Source organism: Periplaneta americana, chromosome 5 (genome assembly GCF_040183065.1).
Source record: "Periplaneta americana isolate PAMFEO1 chromosome 5, P.americana_PAMFEO1_priV1, whole genome shotgun sequence".
In the NCBI taxonomy this organism is placed as follows: domain Eukaryota; kingdom Metazoa; phylum Arthropoda; class Insecta; order Blattodea; family Blattidae; genus Periplaneta; species Periplaneta americana.
Window position 1 is genome coordinate 110,444,174 of NC_091121.1, and position 27,595 is coordinate 110,471,768.

General features: G+C 34.4%; 1 protein-coding gene across 1 annotated transcript in view; it reads right to left on the reverse strand.

Moving 5' to 3' along the window:
- LOC138700432 (neurotrimin-like) overlaps nt 1–27,595 on the reverse strand; it is an 886,160-nt gene that overhangs the window by 118,381 nt on the left and 740,184 nt on the right. Inside the window, exon 7 of the mRNA XM_069827048.1 lies at nt 7,291–7,356. Coding sequence (XP_069683149.1) covers nt 7,291–7,356 — 66 coding nt within the window. The remainder of the gene's footprint in view (nt 1–7,290; nt 7,357–27,595) is intronic.

The window sequence follows — 27,595 nt, forward strand, 5'->3', positions numbered from 1 at the left end:
TGACATGGCGTAAGAAGATTGAGAATTTTAGACTTACGGAATATTATAACCGTCGTTACAAGAGGTAGAATTGCAGCCAGAATATTTTGAAAGGTAGGCAATATTCTTCTTCTTTCCAAGCAGGGTTCACATCTCACTTATGAGTAAACTTGAAATAGAAGGCATAACCAATTAGGAGGAGGAATCATATCGCAAACAAGATCTTGAAAAATTCAACGGATCATAGCTACCTCGATTGGCAGTTCGTACTGCTCTCAATGCAGTTTCATGATTTGAAAAAGAATATTCGACACTTCTTTGATGAAATTATACGACTGTTCTATGCGTTGAAATGAAGAAAAAACACCATGTTATCCCAAAGTACTAGTCACAACTCAGTCACTCAATATAGATATCTCAGTAAAAAAATGTAAACTTTGATAGCAAAATACTATTAATTATAATACGCATTAGAATCAATTTCATTTCACTCTGTCACAACAGAAAAGTGTATCGATTTATTGTAGAGGAAGTGAAATGTGGGTCACATTTGTTTACAATTAATTTCGCCCACCACACAGATGAAATTGCTATCAACTGTTCATTAGACAGGTAATATGTTGCAACAGTTTGCATTCAATGCCTGGGAAACCAATACAAGAAGATGGCTGTGTGAGTTTCGCTTAGACATTTCTGATAAATATTGTAAGCTTGTACAACCTTGGTTAGATACTACGTGATAACTTTAGTGGATAGTCAACCGAGTTCCGGTTTATTAGTAATTTCTTACTGTAGTGTTGATTAATGGGAACCATTTTAACACAATATCCCCGTCCCAGATCAGTATTTCCATTTGGCTGTTACTGAAAATAATTATGCAAAATAATGTGTTAATTGAAAACATTGACTCAAAATACCGGTATAGTGATTGTAGACGCTGCTGTTACGTCATTTAATAGATTACTTAACACTCTTCCTTATCACTACTTACTGCACATATTGCTGCTTCAATTTAGTGGTGCAACAGTAGTGTGGAGATAGCAAAATAGTGTAGTTTTACTTGTTTAGTTATCATCGTCGTCGTCCTCATCATCATCATCATCATCATCATCATCATCATCATCATCATCATCATCATCATCATCATCATCATCATCATCATCACGTGCATCTTGGGGGTCTTGGCATCTTCAACAATCTTCCTCAGGAATCTCTTTCCTGTGTATTCCTTCTCCAAATTCGGGCACCCATTTTAGCAAAGTCATCCGTCACACAATCCAGTCATCTCAATTTTGGTCTTCCAGGTCTTCTTTGGCCCCATGTCTCGTTTGTCATTTTTCCTCATTAGAAGTCCTAGCCATCTGATTCTTGAGGACTCTTTCGCCAAACGTCTCTTTCATTTAATGGTCCATATATTCCACGAAAAATTTTTCTTTCGAAAGATCTAAGAGGATCTTCTTCTATTTTTGACACTTCCCAGGTTTCTGCGCCATACAATACGTACCACAGGTTTTATTATTGTTTTATATAATTTTATTTTCATTTTTCTTGGAAGAATTTTGGACTGAATAGTCTTAGTAACCCGTAAAAACTTTTATTTGTGACTATTAATTTTGTTTGAACTTCTGGTGCTATACTACTGTATTTCCTGATGTGACAAATGAACCAAGATACTTGAACTGTTTCACTTTCTCAAAACATATTGTTTAGCATGAAAGTAATATTGTAGTGTAGTAGTACTGTAGTCGGACTAGTGTAATACGAGGATAGTAGTGATGGTAGTACAATTTTAGTGTTGTACAGGTCTAGTAATGTAGGAGTAGTGTAGTTATAGTAATAGTATAACAATACTATAGCAGTAATAGTCTAAAACAAAGATAGTAGTGATGGTAGTAGAATTGTAGTGTTGCACAAGTATTAGTAGTGTAGTAATAGTACGAGGAAGAGTAAAAAAGTAACCTTAATAATTGTTTTATTGATTAAATATGTACAATCAGACTACAAACACTTCATCACTTTTCAAAATAGTCCCCAGTAAGTTCAATGCAAGTGTTCCTCTTATATATGTTGAAGAGTGATTAAGTGTTTGTAGTCTTATTGTACATATCCAATTAATATAACAATTATTAAGGTTACTTTTTGACTTTCCCTCTTATAACAATAGTGTAGCAGTAACAGCGAAGTGCGATGGTAGTAGTGATGGTACTAGAAGTGTAGTAGTATTGCAGTGTTGTAGTATTGTAGCAGTAGTGTAGTGATAGTAGTATAGTAGTAGTATAGTACTAGAGTTGTACTGTAGTGTAGTAATAGTGTTGCGGTACTAGCATAGTAGTAGTGTATCAGCAACAGTATAGTGCGAGGTTAGTAACAGTGTTATTATTAATGTAGTAGTTATTTAGAAATGTAGTATACGTGTAATAATAATTAAAGTGTAGTAGTATAGACGTATTGTAGAAATAATAGTGTATCACGTGGTAGTAGTGATGGTAGTATAGTGTAATAGTTGTTTATAAGTGTAGGGAGTAGCCTTGTAATAGTAATCACAGTATACTATAATATTAGTGTAGCAGTAATAGTTTAGTCCGATAGTATGGCAGTTATATTAATATTGAAGTTATTTAGAGATGTAGTTAGTAGTCGTGTAATTCTTTTTACAGAGAAGTGGTTCGAAAATTTGTACCTCAGCCTGAGCCTTATTGTGATTACAACTCCTGTTCTGTGAATGATATTTGTTTGCTGAATGGTCACGCTCTTGTACAAGTACAGCACGCAGCACAGTGAAATTAATCGGGGTTATGGCATGGACCATAATGATATGTGAATTAATTATGGCGAAATGAATCCGAGGTCCAACGCTTAACATTACCCAGCAATTCTGCTTCAATTAGTGACTAGGTAACTTGTACCAATCAGGTTTTGAACCCGTTCGCTTTATGGTCAAATATGCTAATCGTTACTCCACAGCGGTGGACTTCTGTCATCTAATAATAATTATAGTGTAGTATAAAAGTAATATAGCAGTAATAATGTAGTACGAAGGTAGTGGTGGTGGTTGTATTAATATAGTAGTTGTTTAGAAATGTGATAGTCGTGTAATAGTAATTATAGTATACTACAATATATTATTTTTATCAGAAAAAGTGTAGTATGAAGGTAGTAATAGTGGTGATGATTAGAAGTTTTGTATTCTATTAATAGCATAGTAGTATTACAGCAATTATAGTGTATTACGGCAGTAATAATGGTGGTAGTATTAGTGTGGTAGTTTAGCAATGTAGTATGGTCATATATAGTAATATAGTAGTAATATATAATATAGTAGTAATTATAGTGTAGTGATGGAGTATAGTACAGTAGTATTGTAGCAGTAAATGTGTAGTACGGGGTGGCAGCAGCAGCAGGAGTAGTAGTAGTAGTATTAGTATTAGTAGTATAGAAATTTTGTAGCAGTGTTATATTCATATTACAGTAATAAATTTGTAGTAATATTGTAGACGTAATGTGGTACGATGGTTGTTATGGTGATAGTAGTGTAATTATACTGCACTGTTGTAGTAGTGTTACTAATAGTGTAGCAGTGGTGTAGCGATAGTAGTAATGTAGTAGTTACAATATAGCTAGTATGAGAATAATACTATTGTATAGTAGTAGTGTAGTGCTGTAGTTTTGATGGTGAAAGTAGTAGTGTATCAGTATTGTAGTGATTATAGTAGTGGTGACAGTATATAATACTAGAGTACTAGTACTACTGTAGTGTAGTAGTAGTTGTAGTAGTAATAGTAGTAGTAGTAGTGTAGCAAGAGTGTAGTGATAGTAATATAATAATAGGGTAGTTGTAATAGTGTAGTAAGAGGTTAGTACTGTAGTGTAGTGTTATAGTTGCAGTAATAGCATAGTAGTAGTGTAGTGATAGTAGTATAGTAGTAATAGTAGTGTAATGGTAGCAGTATATGTAGTAATTGTGTAGTATAGTGTATTAAAAGTGTTAGTAGGATTTACAGGGATAGTAATATTAATATGTGTTGTAATACGTAAACGTGTTCCTGATCATATTCCCTAATCCAGGCTCCTGAGTGTGCTTTTCACTAATATTTTATCCAGTTTAGCAACCCGATTATATTAACTCAAATTCTTCCTTAATCTATTCCCAAACTCAGAAGACGCGTACTGAAAGTACACAGAAACAATTAAAAGTTCGCGGTTCTAGGATTTTATTGAAATTTGAGTAGACAGACGATCAATTCAGTATTATTTGTTGGCTTCTTAACGTTCTTTTAATTACAAAAGAAATCCATTAAGCAAAATATATTGGAACTGTCAAAAATTAGGAAATAATGATTGTCATTTAGGAGTCATTTCTAAAGACTAAATCAGGAGTTAAAAAATTTGGGAACAAAAATTGTAATATCAATAAAATGTAATATTATCTTTCTATTTCATTATTTGCAATAATCATATTCAACAATTTTTTACAGTATTCACATTTTATTTGTATGGAGAAGAAAATGATTACAATTTAAAAACGTTATATTCAGTCTCCGCAGTCATATGCAAAGCCAAAATTGTGAAATATTGTTTTAACCTATGAATTTATAATTGCTCGAAAATTAATCCTGGCCGGTTAAAGGTAAACTTCACGGTATTCCACCTGGCGTTTTAAATCTGCACCACGCTAGGATAATTTGAAACGAACTTTAAATAATGAAAAATATACAGATCTACCACCAAGTTCACTCGCTGTCAACTCTTGACAAGTATATGTTGCAATATTTATTTTACACAACTATCCTGATAATGGTGCAACGCAAGACCGCGTCAAACTATTTGGCAATGTGACAAAATTTAGACATTTTTATGAAAAGTTAAGCGTGGTTTATAGACGGACTTTTAAAGTTAACCCTAACTTGCTTAATTAATTGCCAGGCCTAAAGTAAGTAAAGACAGTATCGAAGTGTTAAGGCTAGTCCACAATAAACCGGAAACGGAAGGGACAATGAGAACGAGACCGGAAATATTGTTAAAATAAATTTATTTTAGTGTGGGCATTCACAATTAACTATTGTGAATGCTCACATTTAAATACATTTTAACATTATTTCCGTTCTCGTTGTAGTTTCCGTTCCCGGTTTTTTTGTGAACCATCCTTTATCCGAGGATATTTACGTTCCTGTACTTCTCATATTTCGATTGCTTGTAAGAAAAACTCAGAGGCTGTATGCTTATATTCTCTGAGAAATTTTTAGTTAACTTGAGTGCATACAATTAGAATGGAGTTCATTTATTTTCTAAGAGTCATATGCAATTTTTAAACAGCCATTTTGAAGATTTTCTGATGTCATAATGTCTAAAGTGCATATTTGTTCTTGATATTGTATTTGCATATTTTGTTGTTGTTAAAGGAACGTTTGAAAAATTTGGACACCATACAGCAGGCCAAATGTTAACGATTTCAAATTCTTTTTTTAAGTTATATCAGCGGACAAGGTGCACTTGGGGAGATCTCTACTTTATCTTGTGGTTCTGTGGAAATAGCATGAAATTACTTTCAATTATCAGCAACGAACGAATGTTAACGAAAGCTGACTCAAGGGATTCCAAATGATGGCGATGATACTTACTTCAAATTTTATACAGCAGTAGAAGAAGTTCTGTAGGAACAAGCTAATAATGAATAATGCAAAGAAAAAGGGGCGAAAGCATTATCGAAGTGACCCATTGGGAGGAAGAAGATCGGAGGACTCACTTTGAAATATTAACAACATAAGGATACCAATGACAGACTTACGTCACTCTTGCCATTTCTTTGGAATTTGAAATTTTTAAATTAAATACACACTTACTGTGTACTCAATTTTAATCTATTAATAAAATTTGACATTTTTGTAGTTATTTGGCTTTTCAATAATATGTCTAAGGAAAAAAAATTGTTTAGCAAAACTTTCTTAAGAAAACACGTTCACCCACGATTTTTAACCCGAGGAATTGTATGGAAATTATTCGACAAATCATTTAATGTAATTTATTGATAGTTTCCTTGACAGTTTTAATGAAAAACAAATGGTAGACACTCTGAAAGAGGGGAGAAAAATAATAATTCCAATTTCTTGAAGACGAAACGGACTAGGGAGTTCAAAAATTGAAAATGTCGGTGATTATTATGAATATAACAATAAATAAAATAATAATAATAATAATAATAATAATAATAATAATTTAATCCTCTGATTGAGATTCTGGCTGATATGTATATCTATTATCAGGCAGTACATCTCACTTGACGATATGTGTCAGAGGAAGAACAATTGTTTGTATGCATCTGAAGTCTGACTAGTGTAATAGCCCCTGGTGCTTTATTATTCTTCAAAGAGGAAACCGCTTTTCTAATTTCTCCCCGTGAAATCTCTGCGTCCAGCTCCGGAACCTCCGGAAACCCCAATAATTCTTCCTGTCCTATCACTAATCCCCCCCCCCCCCACATATCTCCTTCCCCATAAATGCACTAGTGTAATATGTAGCTAGTCGGCCATGTATGCGATGGATTGGGAAAGAAACTGCCATCCTACCCCATTATCTCCTGGCATAGTAGCCTCATAAGTGGTGTCTTCTTGGTATCACTCGTGAGGTTCAGACCTGTCTTCGGACAGTTGACTAAACAACAACAATAATAATAATGATAATAATAATAATAATAATAATAATAATAATAATAATAATAATAATAATGTGTCGATAAGTTTTATCGTAAAATAAAATAAAAACATTAGCTAGCTCTTCAAATTTATGGTTTCGTGAGAGATCAGTAATTTGAGGTAAAACCTATTACTAAGTACGTCTTATAATATTGTAGGCTGGACGAATCTCAATAAAAAAAACTGATGTGAGTGAAGGAGTTAGTTTGAAAACGAAATAGTTCCTAGTCTACTCATGAAGACTGAGAAAATATTAAGTAATGTTTTGTTTTGGCTGTTTGTTAACACATTTTTCTGGTTCTGTTACTTGTTTCTTTGTGTATAAAACTGAAATCTAAAAAGAAATTGAAGTAAAATCTTGATTTTAACCAAATACTTCAGAAAGTAATCTATTTCTAAGTGGTTATGACAGCTGTTATCGAATTATTAGTAGTTCCAGTTAGTCCTTGCAGAGTATGAATGCAAGTGGCACGTTTATGAATTCTCGAATTGCGTTTACCCAGTGGTCTGTGCGCTTAAAGCTATAGCAAGCAATGGGAGTACAGATAAGCAAGTTCTATGATTGTATACGTGTTCTCGGTTCGTGTGGACAGGATTGGAGCGTGTAATGATTGTGTCATACCTGGATTCCTCTTCGGTGTCAGTTCCGTCGTGGTGGGCCCTGGGGTTGTCGAGGGCGGTGCAGAAGCTGGCAGAGAGAAAGAGACAGAACAAAGAGATAGGCAAAGTGTTCAGTAGTAAGTGCTAGTGCTATAGCAAGTGTAGAGCAGCAGAAAAGAAAATACAAGAAACAAATATATCATCATATTTTATAATTAACAATTCAAGAACTCAGCAAGTGTCGGAAGTTATTTTAAATATTTACAACCCAGCAGACTCTGTGTGAGAAGAGTAAGTTATAGCCTATAATATTTAATAAAATGTATGCTGTAAGTGTACGTAAAAGATTAATATAGAGGAAAATAAATGTGTATTTGTGTATTCATAAAATAATTAATTATTTTCGTAATTGTTCTTAGTTTTCCGTAGAGAATTTTAGTGCCCATTTTGCTATAATGGTTTAAGTCCTTTAATGTTCATTATAAGACCTGCACTGGACAGATACATTTAGTCGCGTCTCTAACGTCGCTTCAGATATTTCCTTTGCAGGTTCTTCATCTAAGGAAACACAAAACATAATATTTTTGTCTTATGTGGAATTCGAACCCATATATGCTGCTTCTGTGTAGCGTCAATGTTTTTCGAATCACTTTTCTAAATACATTATTGCGGATCAGCTGACAGCAGGATTAAATTAAAAATTAATCCTGTGATCACCTGACAGCAAGACAGAATTAAAAATTAATCCTGTGATCGCCTGACAGGAAGACAGAATTAAAAATTAATCCTGTGATCACCTGACAGCAAGACAGAATTAAAAATTAATCCTGTGATCACCTGACAGCAAGACAGAATTAAAAATTAATCCTGTGATCACCTGACAGCAAGACAGAATTAAAAATTAATCCTGTGATCACCTGACAGCAAGACAGAATTAAAAATTAATCCTGTGATCACCTGACAGCAAGACAGAATTAAAAATTAATCCTCTGATCACTTGACAGCAAGAAAGAATTATAAATTACTCCTGTGATCAGCTGACAGCAGGATAGAATTAAAAATTACTCCTGTGATCAGCCGACAGGATAGAATTAAAAATTACTCCTGTGATCAGCCGACAGGATAGAATTAAAAATTACGCCTGTGATCAGCCGACAGGATAGAATTAAAAAATTACTCCTGTGATCAGCTGACAGCAGGATAGAATTAAAAATTACTCCTGTGATCAGCTGAAAGCAGGATATAATTAAATATTACTCCTGTGATCATATGATAGCAGGAGAGAATTAAAAATTACTCCTGTGATCAGCCGACAGGATAGAATTAAAAATTACTCCTGTGATCAGCTGACAGGAGAATTAAATTAAAAATTACTCCTGTGATCATATGACAGCAGGATTAAATTACAAATTACTCCTGTGATCATACGACAGCAGGATTAAATTACAAATTACTCCTGTGATCAGCTGACAGCAAGATTAAATTAAAAATTACTCCTGTGATCATATGACAGCAGGATTAAATTACAACTTACTCCTGTGATCAGCTGACAGCAGGATTAAATTAAAAATTACTCCTGTGATCATATGACAGCAGGATAGAATTAAAAATTACTCCTGTGATCAGTTGATGTGTCACAGTGATGACAAAGGTTTAAGTATGACGTTAGCGACAATATTCTGGTAAATTTTACCTGAAACGGTTTCATTTATGAACAGCAGTTGTATGCCCTAAATCTATGACAAAGAAGAATTAAACATTGTTATAACCTCTATACATCCAATTATCCGCGGCCGATTTTTAATTCACAAATTTCGGACCTCGTGGAGAGCATCACCGCCTTCCTATCAATCACCAAAAATTCCTCTTGAAAAAATCACATTCATATTTTCAGAGTCACATAACGTGAAACATCTTTAGATTGTAATATAGAGTAATTAATGTAAAATTGTTAAGTTCTACAGGCCTACGCTATTACATTATTCGCGATAATTATTATTTATTTCGAATGCAGATGTAAACTATGACGGGACGAAAGAGTTTTAATTTTCATACTTATCTGGTTATTCAAAAGTAAGGAAAGATTTGAATTTCGTATACCTTTGTTACCAACTAAATTTATACAAAAATAATAAAGTTTCGTTCATAAAAGAATGACGCCTATTTAGGTACACACCCATTTGAAAATATCCAGATATAATCATTGTTTTTCTTCTCTATCATTAATAGTTTGTCTTGTAAGGAATGAACAGCATGCAGAAAAAATCTTGCGAAATATCTTCAAATGTTACAAGCTTTCAAAATTACGACAATTTACAGGATCCACACCTAAACCCATTATATAGGATGACCACAGCAACCTTCCGTGATTACAAATGCCTATCATTTCGTAACGGTGTACATTAAGAACTTTATACTAGTGTCATAAGAAAGGACGACTCAAAGAATTCCAGTTTTGAATATTGCGGCATGTCTAATGGCGACAAAACCAATAGATGACAGCAGAAGCGAATAGAAGCGTTAATATGGGATTCGTTTGTTCGGGTTTACCAGTCTTTTGTTATTTTTGTATTATTGCATTGTAGAAAATATTCGTGCCCATTAAATCAATTGGCAGGGCGGTTGATTGGGCGCGTTGGGGAGCAAGATGTCTTCTGCAAGTGGCCACCGATGTCGCCCGACTTGAATGTTTGTGATTTATCACAGGGTTACATAAAAGATTATCATTCATGAATCTCCATCACCTCACCTCAGAATCTTCAAAAGCTGCCACATCTTATCTCCAGTGTCACTGAATCCATTCCAGTAGATATGTTGGAACGCGTGTGACGTGAGTGGAAATATCGGCTTGATGTCTGCTGTGTGACACGCGGGCGCACTTTGAGGGTTTGTGACGTATGTACTATAAGATTTTTGAGTTTATTTTTTCGTGTCACCATTTTCATTAAAGTCTTAGAAAAAAGTTTTGTCGCAGAGATACTTTATATGCTCCAGAAAGGAGGCAGTACTCATGATCAGAAGACGAGGGACCTGATTCACAAGAGAACGACTAGTCGAGGTAATAAAATTAGTTTCGTTTCGTTATATGTCTGATCATGCGTCAATACCTCCTTTCTAGGACTTATAAAGTATCTATGTGACAAAACTTTTTTCTAAGACTCTACATAAGACTACCGACAGGGACGATATACCCGTTTATGTTCATGGAGGTTTTCTGTGGGCACTCCTTATTTAGTGTTCTGAATCCTGCCACTGCACTTGAACGATCTCTGTTGCTTTCATGTAGCACAGAATGAGGCCAATTCGCATAGAGGCAAAGCCGTTATTCTGCGGAATGAATTTGTAAAAAAGAAAAAAACATTGTGATTAAAAATATCTTTAATTGCTTTTATTTATTTACTTCACCATATCAACAGTATTCAAAGAATTGAAACATGAAATTTCTATGAAAATATTATCCTTCCTCTCTTTAGAATATGTATGTGATTTAAAAGCTGTACAACATTTAGTTTCGTCACAATACGTACTCGAGTTCATGTAGGCCTATTTAATATAATACATTAAATATTACAAGTGCAACATCCAAGTTATTGCAACACTTATTGGTAACATAACAGCTATAACAAATCTAGACAATGTTAGATTAAACCTTCGGATTACATCTAGTAGTGAATTTACTCCCCAGATTACACGGATTTGGGGGCATTGATTGTATTGGAAATGGACACCCGTGGTTTGATTTCTGTCAAAGGCACGGGGATTCTGCTATGTCACCTCATCTTCATGGTATTAACACGACTGGTATTCCATCGCCTGCAAACTATTTTGTGAAAATTGCATGAATTAATGAAACATTTAATTTCAAACATCTGCTAATACTTACCGGCAATCAAATTATGTCATGATCAGTTTTAAATTCACAAGTGAAACATGCTAATGTTGTTGTTTAAATTTTAAAAAGAATTCCTAACGGGACAATCAACATGTGATATGCAAAAGGACTTTTTTTAAGTTCGTGATATCATTTGATTATTCAGAATCAGAGGATTGTGTTGCCATGATGACCTTTCATTAAAAAAAAAAAATTCCTTGGGAAGAGCAACACGCGTTACATAACGGTGTATTCCCTTCTGAAACACATGTTCTAGATTTGTAGATCATTCTTTGACAGCTTAACAAAATAGTGAAGTAGGTGGGGTTCATTTCTTGCTTACTTCAAAATCTCTTGGCTTGATTTTATTTCGTGGTTCGAAATACCCAATACCAAATAATCATAAGACTACGTAATGAATGTTCTATAGGTGAACAATCTCACTGCCACTTTAACCTTATGCGATCTTGTGTTATATGTAAATAGTAAGTAGTCTACATTTATCGGAGAAAAATTAGCATTTCCTTTCACAGTACGTTTTCCATATTAATTGAGAAGAGAGTAAGATAACATTTCCCATTCAAATATTGTTTTTGGGGCAACCAATGCTGCATAATAATTTACCTAGCGTCAGAGAATGAAAAAGGCATACTTTTTTACGGGGAAGAATCGACGTGAACCATTTTATAAGGAGTAGGATCCCCATGTTTAAACTATACTGAAGATAACTGCATATAATGATATTGCTTAGAATCTGTAATTGTGTTTCATTAATTTCTTATTTTATCCTCAGTGAGATCATAAGGTAAGCTAACTTGCACAAACACGCTTCTTTATAAGACATTGGGCTTTAGCCATAGTCGTCACTTTTCGTCGTTAACGAATATTTTGTGCTGTGTCCATATTTTTATTTACAACACTGTTGAACTCGATTGTAATCAATTGAACCTGTGGTAAAGAATGGGGAGGGCCATGTAAAACAATTGGTGTAATGGTACCCATGGAAACTGACGAGGTTTCAGTTGACTGCATTTGAAATGATATTGCTCCTTTTGAAGAAAAAAGAAAACATTACAAAAAAAATACTGTTTTAATCAAGTGCAATATCCTTAACGTTATATAAAATTAAAGAATATCAACGTATTTTATATACAACATACAATTTATGACATATTATATAACGTCATGACCATAATATTAGCTGGCCACTGTAACGGACGTGCGGCTCCTAAAGGTTAACGAAAATTTTGTACTGTGTCCATATTTTTATATACAATACTGTTGAACTCGACCTATAGGTAGCAGACTTACCATTGGCATTTGTTTTGTTTCAAAGTTTGCATACCACTAATATTTAGAGAGAATTTTCACCGGAGCCATGTAGAATCAGATAAAAGATTTTTTGAGCAGATTTTCTAAATCAAAACAGTAAATTCAATAGCGCAACTTGGCTCTCCACACACGAAATGATTAATAAAAATGGGAATAAGTCAATATTATTAATCCAGAAATAAATGACTATAGTATTATATTTATTTACTTAATTATTAATTCATTTATTATTTATTTACCTATTTACTTGCATATTTGTTTACTTCAATTAACATACAAGGTTGTAGTATTGGTGATAGCGAGATGGTATTTGGCGTCAAGAAGCAGAGGATTCGGGATAAGATTACCTGACATTCACTTTACATTTGGGGAAAACTCAGAAACCCAAGCAAGAATCGAACTCATGTCTAAGTGCCGTTCTGCATAGGCTACAGCATAAACACTGTAAATGTAGCCTACAGAGTGAATCTTAAGTAATGTCATTAATTTCAGAGTGTTATTCTTTGAGACATTTCTAACATAAGAGTTTAATACAATTTTACTCGCTTTAGCGTCCTTTTCGAACAAAGGTAACTTCATAAAATTCCTTTTGCAGAACGAAAAGTTACATTTGAATTCTCTAGATTCAAAACACCTTAAAGACCATTTTGTTCATAACTGAGTTATGGCCACATATTGATTGCTAAGAGTGAATTCTAATGTTGTATATAGTTTGAATTCAAAAAGCCACTAAATTTAAAGCAAAAGCTTTGTTAAAAATCACTGTTAGGAGGAAAATTGCCTCTATTTGGAACCAGTTACTATCAAAATCCTTCAATATAGGGGATTTTAAATCTATAGAATTCATTTTGTTCGGATCAAATTTATGCATATTTAAAGGACAACACTAAAATTCTTTCAATCATTATTATTGTTGTTGTTATTATTATTATTATTATTATTATTATTATTATTATTATTATTATTATTATTATTATTATTATTATCATAATAGACTGCTCTCTTAAATTCACTGAGCATATTGGGAATTAAATCAATAGCTTTCCCAACACACGCTATAAAATGTTTAATATAAAACAACTTTTATCTCCAAAAGGAAGCAAAAAACGAGCAAAATTGTATTATATTTTTTTGTTTAAAATATCTCTAAGAATAATCCGCTGAAATTAATGACATTACTTACGGTTCTCGGTGTACTATATGTGTAAAGCCCTATATGTTTTTGGGAAACAATTACATTTTAATTTTTAATACCCCATAATTAGTAGTACCACAGTCTAGTATATACAGTCACGAAGCTTGAGTTGTGAGGGTGCTAGGAACAATAGACTGTGCCGGTAATAGTTCGAATTGTCTGTAATGAGGCCATATTAGCGATCCTAGTGGTTAGCAACTATCTATGGATGCATATTTACTACGTACTGAGCTTCTTGACTGTATATACTAGAGTGTGGTAGCACTGCATGTAGTCCACGTATTTTCAAAACCATCAATGTATAATGCATATGTGAGTGCTATAATAATAATAATAATAATAATAATAATAATAATAATAATAATAATAATAATAATAATAATAATAATAACACTGGCCAACAGATTTTTTTTAAATGTCAATTGCATGAGATTTTTTCACTGATCCTTAATATTTTTGACATGCTGATTTCAAATCTGAAAACGATTTTCATGCAAATCGAACTTTTACATTCCAGCCGTTTATGTTTGTGTTATCGACAGGTAATAAGGTAATATTGTTTATATATGAATATTGTTTCCGTTATTATTTCACATCTGATCATGGCTACAAGGATATGTCAATGTATAAACAACCCAGACAGTTTCTGCTACATTTGTGGATACCTACTTCACCCTTATTCGAAAAAGGCGTAAAATAACATCCTTTGTGGTGCTCGCTTATAAAGCGTACTTCGGACGTACTTTTGGGGACCAAGACAAGAAATGGGGCCCCCTGGTTTGTGCCACAATCGCGAAGAAATGCTGCATGATTGGCCAAAAGGGAAACTTAAGGGTTTAACTTTCGGAATTCTCATGACCTGACGAGAACCAAAGGATCATACAAGTTATTGCTATATTCGTCTCGTCAATACAAAGAGTATTGGCAAGAAAAAGACACAGCATCTTATATCCCAGTATACCCTCAGCAATCGACCTACTGTGCATTCTGATGTGCTACCAGTTCCAGTTTTTAAAGGATTTACTACATCTGAAGATGAGGATAAAAATTCGGAGACAAGTGATGAGACTGAAGGAACAGCACAGGACGAGTATTCTTCTAGTACTGAAGAGTCCTTAACTACTCAGACGTTTAACCAGCCTGAGTTGAATGACTTTGTGTGCGACTTAGATCTCTCCAAACATGCAGCTGAAGTGTTAGCCTATAGATTGCAAGAAAAAGAATTACTGAGCCCCAACACGAAAGTTTCATAGGAGGCCTTTCTTTCATATTTTACAGAGGAGAATAAGTTTGTTTATGCTCGACCATGCCGAAGTGTAGTAATTATACACCTGGTAGCAGACCTTTAATGCATGTCATTAAAGTACATCTACTCATTAAAGGTCAGGTCTTTCAGCCAATGACGACTCAGGTTACAACTGTTCAGCCAATGACAGGTCAGCTTTCTACCGTTATAAAACCGCAAGTATCGATTATTCTCGGAAGAGAATTAGCGAAAAGTCACAGAGGCTGGAAATCCAATACTGTCGCAGAAGGTTATGTTCTGTTACTATAATAATTAGCGTTAATTGTAAATAATATTCAAATAAATTCAATTTGTCATCTCGTTTTTCAATGTCTAATTTAATTTCAATGTTATCTCTGTAGGTTCTTATGGCCTAGCAAGGTCAATGTGAACATCTGTTCCTCGGAAAAAATCAATACTTTCGCGTCTGCCAACATCTCACAACATACGGGACATTGGTCAAGGTCAGATACAAAGAAAATTAATAATATCAAGTTAGAAATATGGTCGAGCATAAAAAGTCGTATGAAACTCGCCTATAATGGTAATTAAGAAGCTCGTATGAAAATTATGAAACTCGCTTGCGCTGGTTTCATAAATATCCATACTCGCTTCTTAATTACCTTCATTATAGGCTCGTTGTATAATGTACTATTATTGTCATGTCTCAGGTCTTCTACAGAAATTAGGGGTTACATTATACAGTGAAAATAATTGGCGCTTATTTGTAGACAGTTCTAAGCGCAGTCTGAAGTGTGTTCTACTACATAATGACATAGTAATAAATGTGTTATATAACAATCAGTTTATGATTGTATGTGTTTACGTTTGTACAACTGAAGAAATTTAGACTATATTACAATTTAATGTTTATTAATCAACTAATTTTAAGAGAGTTTATGACTGTATGTGTTTCAGTTTCTTAATTATAGTTTGATTGTGTTTGTATAACTAATGTGTATTAATTTATTATGTATGCATACTTGTGTTATAGAGAACGGCTTTTAAGAAGTGTTACTTATGGGTGCTGTAACTGTTTTTTGTAAGTCTCAAATTGATGCCTGATGTTTGCTTTGCAATCGCAATATCTATATTACGAATTGTTTATGTTTAGTTTACATTGTGCAAGATAGTTTATTTTCCTTTTCCATTTGTCTTTATGCTTATTTTTTTTTTGTGTAAAACTATAGCCCTACCATACATATGTAAAATAGGGCAACCCCCCCCCCCCCATTGGAGATACAATAATAATAATGTGTGTTTCAGTTTGTATTACTGAAGAAATTTAGAATATATTGCAATTTCATGTTTATTAAACAGCTAATTTTAAGAGAGTTTATGACTATATGTGTTTCAGTTTGTATTACTGAATAAATTTAGAATATATATTGCAATTTAATGTTAATTAATTAGCTAATTTTAAGAGAGTTTATGACTGTATGTGTTTCAGTTTGTATTACTGAATAAATTTAGAATATATTGCAATTTAATCTTTATTGACCAGCTAATTTTAAGACAGTTTAATCAAATATCTCTCCACATAAGCTTACGCTATGCGGTAAATAAGAAGCAATGAAAATTGAAATATTGACATATCGTTGGCTCAGAACCAGACTGTTCCAAGTCCATTTTAATATTTTTTTTTTTTCAGGAGAGCTATTTTAAGCTCCTAACATTCAAAGCTTTATGAAACAATTTTGAATAGCTTCATAGCAAACTTATGGAGAGAAATATTTACAACTTTGTTCAATTCATATATGCAGACAAGAACTGGAACACAATGAAACACAGATTTCTTTCTTATAAAAAGTTGGACTTAGAACAGTCTGGTCCTCAGCCATCGATATGTCGATTGCAAAAAAACCAGACCTTTCAGAAAAAAAAAAAACTAACCTCAGATCTGAAATCAGCACCTATAAATTAGTTACTAACAGCTATTAGTAGAAATGCAACAAACAATTTGTTGGCCAGTGTAATAAGAAGAATAATAATAACATGTAATACATTTTGATTATTTGCTTATTAAAACATAGGACATAGTAAATTGCTTTAAATATTTTAAGAAACAAACCGTTAATAATGTTCTTCAACAGTGTATGAATTATAAATGTAAAATGTTCGATTGCAGATTAATAGAATAATATTATCTTCCCACAAGAGGTGCGACCCTTGAAGCGATAATTTTCAAGTAATACTAGATATACGTTAAGTAGCGTGAACCTCAGGTCATGTTGTAAGTTCGACGGAAAACCTTTGTTCACAAACACAACAAAATAAAGGACGCATTTCCAATACCAGGAGAGGTCAGAACATCTCAATTAAACTGCTGGGAATCGAACTTCAGTTAGCTGTACTTGTAATAAGAAACACTACTACTTGATCCACAGCGGTATATTATATATATATATATATATATATATATATATATATATAGTACAATGGCAGGATCCTCGATTTGGCGTTATTCGCCCCGTCTCTACTAGCGACCTCGTGGATGTAGCTAGTGCCGAGAAGTGTAGACCAATTAGTTCGTCAGAGACTATACAGAATGCACCACAGGCAGTGGCTTCACATTACACTCGTAATGAATAATGATGCTGGAGAATTGTTGGGATGTCAAAGGGGAACCGAAGTACCTGGAGAAAACCCTTGTGTTGCCTGGACACAGTGCTTGCTGAACCCAAGTTATAAGTTCAGAGAGAAAAGGGACTTGAACAAGGGCCTCTGGTTTATAAGCCAACGCGCTAACACTGAATCACCGTGGAGATTAAGGTAAGAATATGTGAAGTGCGTAAAGAAAATATGTATTCAGTACATTAGGCTGTTATAGTTACTTATGGTTATTCTTATAAAAGTTAGGGCTACAATAAATGTACCGTTGGTTAATTATGTATTTATGTTCTTCGTGTTTAATGTAATTTCTTAAACATAATGTACAGGACAAAATAAACTTAAAATTAAAATTTAAATGATGCCTCTCCTGCTGAAGATAGACTAGACGGTGGTGTTATTGTACACAATTCCTGATGGTAATCTAAAATTAACTAATTAACAAGCAACGCTGCAAGGCGCCAGTAGCAGTACGAGGTAAAGCGGTGTTGTCTAATCAATGCATACATAGACATATACACATACACACATGCAGTAAAAAAATCGGCCCGTGTTGCAAAGCTGTGAAGTGAAAATATAAAACGTGTTTTTCTGTAGAATATATTTCTGTGTTTCGAGATTATCGTACAACAAAAAAAATTAAGAGAATATATCGTTTTGAAATTTAAGACTTCCATGAGTATTGTAATTTTTTACAGTTTCAAAATTGAAGCACTGAGATCAAAAACGTCATTTTGAGAAAAAAGAAAAGGCATCATGTTTGCTTCAACCCCTTGCTTTTACTATTGTTACCTGCATTCGGCCACATCTACTTGTTCCACAGAGTTATTTTCTTTAGAAAAAAAAACGTATAGTAAAAAATAGGTATGAAAACTGCCGACATGTCTCCTTTTTGATCTAAAGAAACAGACTTTCATAAAAATAGTAAAAAATTAAGAAATTATAATCGTTTTTTTAAATTTATTATATTACTATTGTTACATAAATGCCAAAGCGCAAAATTATACATATATATAATTATATTGTGAAAAAGATATATATATATATTTATAAGTATATATATATATCTTTTTCACAATATAATGTAATCATCACGTGGATAGGTTATTCACCTTGCTATTAGAGGGTTATAACAAGGGGAATAACCTATCCACATGATCATTACATCATATTGTGAAATATATTATAAACACGATGACATCTCAGCACCACAGTATTCAATTGGCTCATCTTCAATGCTCCATAACTCCCTCTCATAATCTTGGAATACTGGGAATTTTATGTTTAACATTGAATTTAGAAGCGCATGCATGAAACACTTTGTTAGAAAAAGGAGAACAGTCGTTTACAAGTCCCATTTTTCAAATTAACGCTAGAATTGTACAAGTCTACACCTGTGTAGTAACGGTTAGCGCGTCTGACCGCGAAAACCGGGTGACTCGAGTTCGAATTCCGGTCGCGGCATGTTAGTACCTGAGTAAGGTTTTTTTCCGGGGTTTTCTCTCAACTCAATACGAAAAACTGCTGGGTAACTTTCAGTGTTGGACCCCGAACTCATTTCACCGGCATTATCACCTTCATTTCATTCAGACGCTAAATAATCTGAGATGTTGATATAGCGTCATAAAATAATCCAATTTAAAAAGAAATCTACAATGTTTCACGCCAGTGACAACTTCCATTTTTACATTAAACGATGAAGAGTATCTCATATAATATGGGAGAACTCTTAACTCAGTTACCCCAAAATTGATGACAAGTCCCGTTTTTTATCTCAGAGCCTCAATTCTATCGATACTGAAACTTTCCAGACTTTTCAAATGCCTTTCGGCACGGCGCTATGTTTACTGTAACACGTTTGTGACTCTTGAGCGTTCCCATAATCAGTTGAGACCAATGTGAACACAACGGAGAAAACAAAGGTCATACCACTGAATTTGAAACAGGTCCGCAACATTGTAGAGGTAATATTAAAAAAGGCGATGATTAAAATATAAAAAAATACAGCTCAGTAATATTCCATTAGCGTGATTCTGTGGTGTCTTGTATTTAAAACTTCGAAGTGTAAATTATAACCGGAGTATGTTCTATAATGTTCGCGTTCCATTTATGGCAATTATTTATGACAATCCACTTTCAGACGCGATGAGACTATAACATGGCTGTAATGGGGATTACAATGCACTCTACTGACTAAGAGTGGACTAAAATATATAATAGCCTATAGGTTTATTTTATTACATACACAAAAAATGAATACATGGCGTACGATCAGGAAATAAATGTGATGTTTCACATCACATGGAATACAGAACAAAGATAATGTTTACCGGTTATGCTCAAAGAATATTTGTATATACGGACAAATGTTTTGCCTTTCAGTTACCATTTTCAGCACACTTCTACCGGTCATTCAATTACTCAGTCAAACGATGAACCACATTTTTTTAGTATTGAAGATCCTCTACAAATTCACGAATTTTGAAAATCACCAGTTTCAACTAGATTTTGAAAAAAAAAAGCCTATTTATAACTAAAAACAAAAAAAAAATCTATCACAGTTTTATATATGACGAGTTTAATGTTTCAATACTTCCAAGGGCGCTTCGACACCATGGAAGAGCCGTTGGAATGGATCCAATGCTGCTTCGTCATCTTGGCGGTATGAACTTGGAATGGGGGAGAGTAGGAAGTCCCCATTGGGTGAGCGAGTGAGGGGTCACATGCCGCCGGTAGGGTGGTACACCCTCATCCTCATTCATCCCATAACATTCGGGGTGCACAATCGACCTCAATATGGGCGACGTCGTCTTAACCCGCCCGTAGCCACAGTGACCTAACCTAACCTAACCTAACGTTTCAATAATCAGTTAAGTGACTTACATCCTAGATCATATATGTAAGAGATAACTCCTCGCTACGTTAAAATCGGCAGCACTTTGAAGAGAACAACCGCCAGGATCGCCACCCGTCCGCCGTAAACAAACACGAGATGGCAGCACAGTCGCTAATGTAATTCAAATGGGAATTATGACGTAACAACTAGATGGCAGCGTAGTAAACCTGACAAAAGTTGTTAACCTCAAAGCCTATAAGCCCGATATATCTGTTACATATATGATCTAGGCTTACATCTACATTTTTAATCTCGCAACGCCTCGTTTTGTCTTCAGATGAACAAAAAGTGACAAGGGATTTCTGAAATTCCGTAGATTGCGTGAAAGTCCTTATTCTTGGCATGTAGACCAAAATAAGTTCTTGTTCTTATCACAACCTGTTGATCACATTACCACATTTATACTTAATGTTCGTGAATTATTAGGTACTAGCTGAAAGCACCCGGCGTTGCCCGGGTTGTCCTTTTTGCTTCTTTTTTTTAATTCATCACGTGCCTTACTTTCAAATGTGTTTTAATTTGTATGTATATATGCTGTATATATAATTATATATATGTTTATTTATTTGTTCTGGCGTAGTTAAGGCCAACATTAAATGAATTAGCATTGTCTTGAAGTTTAGCAAAACAAAAACACACCCCTCAATTCCTATAGGCCCACTTAGCATTGTATTAATGTTGTACAGGTCTTACATTTTATCTCTGCCGGTCAGTGACTGTTAAATTTAGGTGGCTATCTTAGTCATGAAAGTTAATGTATTAAAAAGCATTACAACCTTTCTACCGTCTCCTTTCCTCCCCTTCAAATGTGACGTTGCACAGAGGCAGAGATAAAATAATTATAAGATATGTACATTGATTCTGTAGCTGTGCATTTCTCGTAATTTTATGTCTGTGTGTGCTTTCGCTTGAATTTCAGAGACAGCTGACGATAGACAGAGAATTCCCTTGTTTCCAGCCTGAACCCGTTGGGGTGTCATCGAGAGCCAAAATGTATCTCTTTATCGGTCGTACCAAAGATTCAATATATACATAGATATATAATTTAATTTATATTGGAAGATTTTTTACCCGTTGACGCCTGTACGCCTATTTTTTTTAATGTGTCTTGAGAAACTGTATGTCACAAATTCAGAACATATTATATTAATTCTTATTTCATACACAGAATACAGATGCAATATAAACTCGTAATAAGTCATTTTTCAACATAAAGACTAATATTCTGAGAGATATATACAGTTTTTTTTTTTTTTTTTTTTTTTTTTTTTTTTTTTTTTTTTTTTTTTTTTTTTTTTTTAGAAATTGTTATTTCTACAACGCATAACATACATACCACATTGGCAACGTGATTTTATAGTCAGAATTTCGGAATAATACATTTTCGGACATGAACAACAATATTTTGAGGGACGTATATTTTGGAATTAATGCAGTATTATTTTCAGTCGCCTTACATACATTCACATACTACATTAGCAGTATGACAAAAGTATCATTGAATTGCTTTTTGATGTATATAAAATCTTTCTTTTTTTGTACTTGCTTGTATAAAATATAGTTGAGAATGTGAAAAACAAGGAGTTTTTAATTAATGTCTGCAACTATGAGTGACTGTCCTTGAGCTTAATTTTTAATATGGCCAATACAAATACTAGTCGCACTCAAATTGCTGTTATTTAAAATCGAAAGGCATGTTAGTGGGTAACATTGGAATGCGTGGGATAAAAACATCTTTTTTCGTTTTGCCAGTTAATATTGTCACTTCTTACGTTTTGAATGAGTTTTTTCACACCAATTCTTGTTCCATTACATAATTTTTGTGGGTCAATATTTCGCAATAGTACTATTGGTGATTCAGTATTAAGTGTTAAATTATATGGTAGGAATCCTTGTGATTTCAAGGAATTCAAGAATTCAGTTGGGTAAAACGCAGTCTGCTCACTATCTACAACTGTATCTAGAAATTCATAATACGGTCCAAGATTGCTTAAAGATACTTATTGCATGGATTATCTAGTTTTAGCCTTCATGATGTATATCAACAATGTATTAATGTAGCCTATGTTCTTCTCCTGGTTATGAAGGTTAAATGTGCAAACTTTGGCACATATCGGTCAAAGCGTGTAGATTTCTATAGAGAACATACACACATTCAATTTTATATATTAAGACTAGCTGAAAGTACCCGGCGTTGCGCGGGTTTTCCTTTCTGCTTCTATTTTTAATTGAACTGGTTATTAAATTTTCGGAAATCTCGAAAACCCAACTATAGACAACCATAACAAATTGTCTTTACTAAGCTTTCCTCGTCCGTAAAGATGAATCTTTACTTAACTTCACTTACAAGAATCAATGCACTCCTTAGCCAAATGCCTGCCAGGATTAACTAAATTTAAAACAATTTTAGATCAGGCACCGAGAAGAAAACATTTCATCATGTGCTTCACATTTAATTTTTTTTTTAATTTATATATTTATTTGTTTTGTTTATTTATGTATTCTGGTGTAGATAAGGTCATTAGGCCTTCTCTTCCACACCGCCAGAAATACAAATAAAATAATAGAAAAATGAAACTACAGTATAAACTAAGTAAAACCCAACGAAAATATATACAGGCTACAGTCACACAACCTTTAAATAAGTTAACATTGTCTTGAAGTTCAGCAAAACAAAAACACACTCTTCGATCTCTATACGCCCCCTTAGTGTTGACTCAATGTTCTACGGATCTTACATTTTATTTCTGTCGGTCAGTTACCGCTAAATTTCAAGTGCCTTATCTTAGTCGTGGCTGTCAGCGTATTAAATAATTTTTCTGCCGTCTCCTTTCCTCCCCACCACAAATGTGACGTTGTACTGAGGCAGAGATAAAATAATTATAAGATCTGTAAATTGATCTGAAGCTGTGCTGACATACATTTCACGTAATTTTATGTCTACGTGTGCTTTCACTTGAACTTCAGAGAGCTGACGGTAATTAGGGAATTTCCTTGTTCCCAGTGTGAATCCGTTGGGGTGTCATCGTCAGCCAAAATTTATCTGTCTATCGGTCGTACCAAAGAATCGATATATACATATATAAGTCAGTTTATATTGGAAGATTTTTTACCCCTTGACAGCTGTACGTCCGCTTATATCATACCCGGGCTTTTTAAATATGACTCGAGATATTACATCTAACAAATTCAGAACATATTAAATATATTGCTTTTTATTTTATATACAGACTGCAGATAGAGTATAATTTTGCAAGAAGTCAACATACTGTAAATAATAATATTCTGAAAGACATATGTTATAGAAATGAAGTGACTGTTCTTTCCACACACTTAACATTCTACACTGGCAACATGATTACACAGATAGAATTTCGCAATAACACATTATTGGACACGGACAATAATATTTTGAAAGATACGTATTTTAGAATTAATATAGTGTTATTTTCAGTGGGCTTACGTATATTCACATACTACATTAGGAACATGACAAAAGTATCATTGATATGCATACACTTCGTTTTTCCCTCTTTTGTATAAAGGTGTATATATGTTTAGGTGTGCTCACTCGAAAGCAAGTTACGCAATTTATTTACAATGTGAAAAACACTGAGTTTTTAAGTGAATGCCTGCAACTTTGAGCGACTTTCTTTGAGCTTTATTTTACTACGGTCATTACGAACGCTAGTCGCATTGAAATGGCAGTTGCTTAAAATCGAATGGCACGTTACTGGCTACCATAGGAATATGTGGGATAAAAAATATTTTCCTTTCGTTTTGCCAGTTAATATTGTCACTTCTATTACGTTTGGCATGAGTTTTTTTTTCACACCAATTCCTGTTCCATGGCATAATTCTTGTCGGTCAGTATTTCGCAAAAGTATACTGATTCAATATTAAGTATTAAATTATGTGTTTGCAATCCTTGTGATTTCAAAGAATTTAAGAATTCAGTTTGATAAAACACAGTCTGCTCACTATCTACAACTGTCTCGAGAAACATATAATACGGTTCTGTACTGCATAAGGATACTTATTGCATGAATTGCCTTGATTTTGGCCTTCATGATGTATCTACAATGTTATTTTATATCGTATTGCTTTTTCCATGGTCTCATGAAAGTCGATATTGAATACAACAGACAATAATAAAGAACAATTGACTGTAGAAGATTGCATTTAATATTAGACATTAATATTTGATCATATATATTTTTATTTTCGTTATCTTTTTAATTAATTTAACTTCCATTTGACCGATTTTAATGTAGCCTATGTTCTTCTCCTGGTTATGAAGGTTAAATGTGCAAACTTTGGCACATATCGGTCAAAGCGTGTAGATTTGTATAGAGAACATACACACATATACATACCCACATTCAGTTTTATATATTAAGTTATAGCTACTTACTACTTCTTGCAAAATTGTTTGTCATTACTTTGTACGTTGCAGTCACACTCCCTTACATGTAAATAATTCTCCATACATTTTACATACCAGGTGCCCCGGGTTCGAATCCCGGTCGGGGCAAGTTACCTGGTTGAGGTTTTTTCCGGGGTTTTCCCTCAACCCAACATGAGCAAATGCTGGGTAACTTTCGGTGCTTGACCCCGGACTCATTTCACCGGCATTATCACCTTCATTTCATTCAGACGCTAAATAACCTAGATGTTGATACAGCGTCGTAAAATAAACCAATAAAAATATAAAAAAAAAACTTTTCACGACGTTTTTGTTTTACCGGTCCACTATTTTAACTTTCATTCTTGCCACCAGCGTGGCTCAGTCGGTTAAGGCGCTTAATTGCCGGTTGAAGTTACGCTCTGGCGAGAATTCGATCCCTTCTTTGGCTGATTACCTGGTTGGGTTTTTCCGAGGTTTTCTTCAATGCAAGGTAATCTATGGCGAATCCTCGGCCTCATCTCGCCAAATACCATCTCGCTATCACTAATTCATCGACGCTAAATAAGCTAGTAGTTGATACAGCGTCGTTAAATAACCAACCAAAAAAATTTCATTCCTTTTTTTTTACTTCCATTAAGCACTCATATACTCTGCTTGAGACTTTTTCGCTTCCATAACACATCAATAGCGATTCATGTAAAAGTTATCAATTTCGACTACCTCGTATAAAACTTAGGTATATATTGAATTCTTCCATTTTTCTAATTTTGATTACCCAATCTCTCTTGTATAAGTGCCGACATCTAGCTTGCAATTGCACGGTCTACTGTTATTTCATCAGCATATGACATCACCATTTACTTTTATACAGATTTCACTTGGAAACTGCCATCTATCGGCTGATTCAATAACGAAAGTAAAGGCGCTGTCCCCACAATAGATTTTAGGAACTTCATCTTACACAAAGAGTGTTACACATTTTTCCTGTTCATTGGCAGAATACAGGGGTTTCACGTGAAGAAAAGGGAGAATAGAGTACCCTGGTCGTCGGGATCGTTATAAATTTCTAAATTCGCTTGCCCCATTGTCTGGGGTCTAATAATGTCATTGCTTTCTCCCTTTTTGAGAACGATGTCTTATAATGTTATGATATAAATAATCTACGCTAGCAGTGCAATAATTTAGTAAATAGTTTTCGTGAAAGAGAACACACATTTTCATATAATATGGTTAATTTTGTTTCCGTATTTTCTTATCTTTGTTCAGGCACCATTATCTAGGACATAGCTACTACAACATTCGATTAAAATGTTATACAGTCTTATATATTTCTATGAAGATATTGTTATAAATAATTCTCTATAATTCATAATGATGCGTAAGGAAATAGATAACATTAATGATATAGTTTACTTCCTATGAATATATCAACTTTCCTGATCCTTGATATGCTGGTGATATGAAATTCATATCCGACGTGGAACGGACAAATTTGTCTCAAGCTATTCCCATTCATAGACATGATAATTTTCCATGCTAGTCGGGAGGAGTACATCCCTATGCACCACGATCTGAGGTCTATTGTGCGCCCCTGGGATGAGTTGTAGCTCAACGACCGCACCCACGACGAACCGACCTAACCCCCAATACCTCACGAACAGTCCCGCCATTCCTCTAAGTCCGTGTACCATTCCACCCCAACAGCCCCCACATTCCCCCCTCAAACGGTCGGAGGTGTACGCCACACCTCCCGTCTGGCCAACGGTCTGAGGTGTAGACCACCCCTCCCGTCGGCAGGGGAGTGAATTCCGCTGCTGGATCACCAACTACCACGCTTTGGCATATCCATGGAGGCCGGCCGAGAGCGTCAGGAGCTTCGGAGGGCCGCCGCAGACGTGATCTGAAAACCAAGAAGACAACCGGAATGATAAGGAAAGGATGAGGGGGGGGAGAAAGTGGCGAGAATGAGTGTGTTCCATACGCCTGATAAAGTTACCTGATATTCATCTATAGGAGTAAGGGAAAAACCCCGAAAAACCTCACCCAGACAACTCGTCCCAAGCGGGGAATCGAACCCTGGCCCGCTAGGTCCGGGAGCGAACACGCTACCACGAGACCACAGCGGTGGACATTTCTAGTATTAGTCCCTTTCCGAACAACGAAAACCTAAGAATTGCATTTACCATTAAAACTCTTCGCTCTCGTTCTTCTTTGAAGCCACTGTCATAGTGAGATATAGACATCGAGTCCAATACGAAAATGTCGAAATAATTCCTATCGCATAATATAATAGTTAATTGTGTCACACCTTACAATTTATTACCGTCAATGTCGTTAATATTCAGTTAAGTACTTATGATCGTCTTTGTGCTGTACTGAAATCTAAATGAGTCAAAATCGTACAGTTTAGATAGAAAAAAACTCTTCTAGGACGTAAAGCTCGAAAGTCGTTGCATTTACAGTACGTAAAGCAAATCTGCTGTTTCAATAATCTCATGTCAGAATCCATTGGCCGTCTATTGTCCATGTTTACATCGAAACCATTTGCCTGTCATCCTTTACCTTCTCATTAACTTTAAATAATTTATATAGTTGGAGATATTGTTGAGTAAAAATAATCAGTCAGTAACTCAGCCCATTCAATTAATTAACCAATCAATCGGCCAAAGAATCCTTGAATTTTTCAAACACGCTTCCATTCGTTTGTTGAATTGAAATGATAAAAACGCA